The sequence below is a fragment of the Calidris pugnax genome, unplaced genomic scaffold (genome assembly GCF_001431845.1).
Source record: "Calidris pugnax isolate Ruff unplaced genomic scaffold, ASM143184v1 scaffold161, whole genome shotgun sequence".
Lineage (NCBI taxonomy): Eukaryota > Metazoa > Chordata > Aves > Charadriiformes > Scolopacidae > Calidris > Calidris pugnax.
In genome coordinates, this window is record NW_015090955.1 from 870,754 (window position 1) to 875,804 (window position 5,051).

Genomic DNA, 5,051 nt, shown 5'->3' on the forward strand with positions numbered 1-5,051 from the left:
GCACCCACCATGCCCAAATTGGAGTTTTGTGCCAAGTAGTTTTTAGGAAGTCTGAGCTTTGTAGAATTTTCTCTGGAAAAATACCATATTTATTTTCCTTTTGAGATTAAAGTTCCAACTGTGTAATGTCACTCTCAATTATGCCTACACCAATCACTTGTAAAAAGTTCGAATATCCTCATTGTCCTTAACGGCATGGAAGCAAGCTGATTATTCAGCTCTGATGAAAACTTGTGCTCTTGGTTGGATGACCCAGGTCCCAAGACAGAGGTGATAAGAATGATTGAGTAGTGACATATGTGCTAAGAACTTTGGTTCATTGGGAATTATAGAACTTCATGGACACGTGTGATTGTGTTACTTTTTTTTTTTTTTTTTTTTTCTAATAACAGGGAATTTCTACAATTTGATTTCGCCATTTCCCTGGGGCGAGGTGGGGCCGGCATCTGCGAATCAGCGCGGAATCAGAAATCGAGCGAGAGGAATGGATAACTTAACACTATAAACACATTTCCCATTGCATCGTCCCCAAAAAGCCGCTTACACACCGGGGGATTTGGGGAAAACCATCCTCCCCTGCTGCCAAAGGGCAAAGGCCGGTGTTGGCCGCGCTGCTCACACCTTCTTCAGGTCCTCGGGGCCGAAGGAGAGCGGCAGCAGCTCCTCCAGCCTCTTGACGATGTAGGTCCCATCAGCTTTGGTCAGGTAGACATCCCAGTCTGTGCCAAACTGGAGGAGAAGAGGGAGAAAAAGTGCCTTGCTGCAAAACCTGCACTTCTTCCTCAAATTCTTCAAATAATCCTTTTTTTTGGCCAGGTTCGTGGCGAGCATCCCCCTCTATTGCATGTATTTTGGGGTGGCTTTTTTTTTTCTTGGCCAGGTTCGGGGCAAGCATCCCCCTCTATTGCATGTATTTTGGGGTGGCTTTTCAGCATCGTCTGACCCAAGGGGTATTTTGGGCTCAGATCTTCCATTTTTGTCTCCCCACCTTGCCCCAGGGTGAGTCCTGGTGCCTCCAAACCTGATGAATCCGGCCACTGAGCTGAGCCCCGTGGCCCATTAAATATTAACCACCCAAAACCAGGCTGCAGGTGCCAGGGTGCCCATGGGGAGGAGGGAGGTAAGAGCAGGATGGGCTCTGTGGGGAGCTCAGCTTTTTGCAGGAAAAGCCCCATTTTCAGGCTTGGCAGAGCCGGGGCAACAGCTCCGGGGCCAAACTCTGCTCCTGGGAGGAATTAAACCCCCTGGAGAGGGCGAGTTAATGAATTACCACCCATGGAACAGGGAGGAATCCCCCTTTCCCAGAGAGGGCAATTTGAGGAGCCCAGAGTTGGTTCTGGGGTTGGGGACAGGGGCTGCAACGCCCCATTTGTACTTCCAGGTGTTTTGGGGGAGATGCCTGGGGTCAGGGGACAATGCCTGGGTTTGGGGACGATGCCTGGGGTCAGGAGATGTGGGGTCCCCTCGTGAACACTCACCTCTCTCATCACTTGTCTGCAGGCACCGCAGGGTGTGATGAAGTCCCTCATGTCACTGCCAAAAGAGAAGGGAACAGAACTCAGTCTTGGGGCGGGGAGAACACCTGTAGAAGACCTTCATCCACCAATAAATAAAGAGCGACAGCGTATTTACCCCCAAACATCCTCCAAAAAACACGCAGAATGCTGCTTCCCCCCAAAAAAATTCTCAGAAGCTGCCCCTTGGGGTTTTTCCTGCTGCCCCCCCTGCCCGTCCCTCGGGGTGCCCTTACCTGGAGATGGCCATGGCCTTGAACCTGGTGTGTCCCTCGGAGATGGCTTTTTGGATGGCGGTGCGTTCGGCGCACACCCCCAGGCTGTAGCAGGCGTTCTCCACGTTGCACCCTGCGGGGAAGCCCCCAGCAACCCCCCTCAGCCACCCTGAACCCCACCAGCTCCCCTCTGGGTCATTTTGTCCAGTGGCGGGGGGTAGGGTGGAGGAATTTGCAAAAAAAGCCCCATATTCCCTGTTCACCACCCTCTTGCCAACACATTCCCCGCTTCCCCTATTTATTTCCCGTATTTTCCCATCCGCTGCGATCTTTGGCTCGGTCTGGGATGGTGACTGCCAAGAGGGGGAGGGTGGGGGGAGGGAACCAGCACCCTGTTCCCTCTGCACCCCCAAAGGGTTGCATGGGGGACCCCAAAACCTAAAGGATTGGGGGTCTCACAGCCCTGGCTTACCAGAGAAGATCTCCCCGCCGGCAGTGAGCAGCGCGGCGCCCACCGGGAAGCGGCTGTAGGGGCAATAGGCACAGTTTTTGGCCTCCTGGCTGCGGCGCAGAAGGAGCTGCAGGGATTCCTCCTGGGGTCGCCCCGGGGGGGCAGCGGGGACCGGGTGCTGCCCGCCACCCTCCTCCATGCCTGCACCCTCCTGCTCTGCTCGCTGACGCCGCGGTTAAATATTTCCTCGCCTGGAAAAAATAGGCTGGCCAGCCCCGCCGGGATAACGCCCCGGCACGCAGCCGACGGCCGGGAAGCATCCCCAGGGCCAGCCCTGACCCCCAAAGCATCAGGCTCAGGGGGTGCCCTGCATGCCCTCCCGACCCACTGTTCTCATTTCTTCTAATTTCTCCCTTTTATTTGTTTTTTCTTTTAACCTCCTCCTCTCCCCGTCCCGACAGGGCATTTTTTCTGCCGCTGCCTCGGTGGTGTTTGTTTTTTTTTTTTTTTTGCCTCCCCAGTTGAAAACTGGTTGCGCGGCTCCACGGTAAAATGTCATTAAATCACTGCTGGAGGAAGGGGAGGGGAGGGGGGGAAAGCAGCTCCCGATCAGTGAGATCAAAAGAAATAACTTCATTTGATTGAAAACAGAAAAAAAAAATAAAATATATATATATACATCACATTTTTCCAGGTCTTTTACCTACAGGCTGCCGAGCAGCAGGGAAAGCTGGCTGAAGAGGGGGGCCATAAAAGCCCGTTTTGGGATGCCCTCGTGCTGCTCGAGTCCAAATTCTTCCATGGGAATCAGCCCACGCCGGGTAAAGGGCTCCCGGGATGCCAGGCTGATCAGCAAATTGCTCTTTAATTAAAGATATCTCTTTTTTTATCCCTTGCTGGAGGAGCTTAATGCCCCATTTTCCAGCTGCGAGGATGGATGTCACAGCCTCTGCTCATTTATCACTGGGATTTTTGTCCAGTTTGTTGGATTTGGGGAGGATTTTGACCTTACCCGCCGGTTTTGCCAGCAAATCTTGGCGCTGGGTCGCTGCTGACAAGCCAAGACAGGCTGGGATGTGGCACCCAAATTAGCAGCAGCCTCTGATGTGGTACAAACGCTGGGATTTGAGAATGGATGGGTATTATCCCAGGTCACCCACCTTCCTCCTGCTGTGCAGGTGCTCGTTCACCCTGGAACCTAATGATGACAGTTAGTTACTTGCAAAGGCAGTCAGTCGAGGCAAGAAGCATCTAGAGGAGGGATCAGCAGCACTGAACCAACTCAGAGCCTTTCTTTCAGCTTTTGAAGTGCAAATCCCAGTTGTTTTCCCACCTAAAATGAGCCACAATTCTCATTGTGCCCCCCAAAACCTGAGAGGGAAAAGGAAAACCAGCCCCAGTCAGCTTGTGGGAGGCACTGTGGGAGCAGGGGGACCCCGCTCCTAAATAATGTGGGATTTATAAATAAAAGAGCTTTCGTGGAAGGTTTAATCCTGCCCTGTTGATATGAACCCCACACAATTAAATAAAGAGTCCTTAACTCTGTCGATGAGGGTGAGAACAGAAATAACAAGAGGTAGAGGCTGGCGTGGATTGAAACCTTCCTCGTTTGCACTAATTCACTAATCGCCCCTTCCCCCAAAACCATCCTGGTGCCGGGAGCAAACCACACAGCCCGAGACACAGCAGAAAAGCCAAAAACTACCTCCAACGCCTACATTTTTTTATTATTTTGGCTGCAAAAGCCTACGAGGCTGCCGAGGCCACGGCAGTGAGAGGAGCGGGGCCGGCACTGCCTGTGAAGCAGCTATTTTAAGGTTGCAGTTGCTTTGCTCAAACCGTAGAAAAGCTGGGAAGCTGCTGGGAAATGGCTTCCCGCTCCCTGCAACACCCTGCTCAGGTTTTCCTCCCCAAATTCACTAAAAATGGGGGCACACGCTGTTATTTTACCCCTTTCTCCTCCCCATTTTTTAACCCCAAGGCAGCCAGGGCATCTCTGTGGGTCCCTGAGCCCAAGGGTCTCCCCGCTGCACCCACAAAAAGCCCCAGGTGGCAAAAAAAAAAAGTGGAAATTAGGGTTTGAACCAAAGGAGCTGAATCCTGAACAGCCTCAGACTCTGCCATGGGGCTGAAATCTCACAGGCACCCACAGCGCTCCCCCAAAAATCTGAGCTGCTCCAAATGGCATTTCTTTTTGCCCAGAGAGAATCCATCCCAGGGCCTCGGCCGGAGTTAAAAGCAACAGGTTAAAAGGCAAAAGCTGAGCCCGAGAGGGAGGGTGAAAATAATAGGGAAAAATGGGATTTTTGGAGCAAAAAAATACCAGCAGACCTGCATGATCTGCAAACCCTGGTGCACCCCTTAGTGCAGCGCTCAGCTTTGGGGAAAAACCCCTTCTTTCCTCACGGATGTCTGACCCTCCCAAAAATCATCCCCCCCCGGATCCTGCCCTAATTTCCCCCCCCGCGTGGGTGGGCTCTGGTTGCTGGAGGCAGTGGTGGGGGGGGAGGGGGTGTCTTTATTACACCAGCATCTTTATTTCCCTGCCTGAGCGTGAACCGAGGGCGACGACGACGAACGACGGCGGCGTCGCGGGGAGGTGGAGCAGCCCACGGAGAGCTGCGTCCCCGCAGCCGCCGTCGCTCGCTCCCGCAGCAGGCGCAGGAGGCAGCCGGAACGCGGCGGCATCATCCTCGGCCAAACAGCTCCACATCCTTCCCTTTGGGAAACCGGGATCATCGGATACCGGGCGGCTGCATCCCACCGCACCGGGGTAGGGACATTCCCCCCCTGCGTGGGGGGGGTGGGGGGGAAGAGAGAGAAGGGGGGGGGGCAGGGAGGCACCCCCCACCCAGTTTTGGGGGGCTGGGG

The 5,051-nt window shown here is 53.9% G+C and overlaps 1 protein-coding gene across 1 annotated transcript; it reads right to left on the reverse strand.

The window, feature by feature from the left end:
- Positions 1–361: 361 nt before the first annotated feature.
- On the reverse strand, positions 362–2,379 carry LOC106893807 (cytidine deaminase-like). Its single transcript, XM_014952032.1, has 4 exons — positions 2,202–2,379; positions 1,751–1,862; positions 1,479–1,533; positions 362–729 (listed from the first exon to the last, which is right to left on the reverse strand). Exons 1-4 carry the CDS (start codon positions 2,377–2,379, stop codon positions 616–618), a joined length of 459 nt encoding a protein of 152 aa, XP_014807518.1. The 3' UTR covers positions 362–615.
- Positions 2,380–5,051: the final 2,672 nt, after the last annotated feature.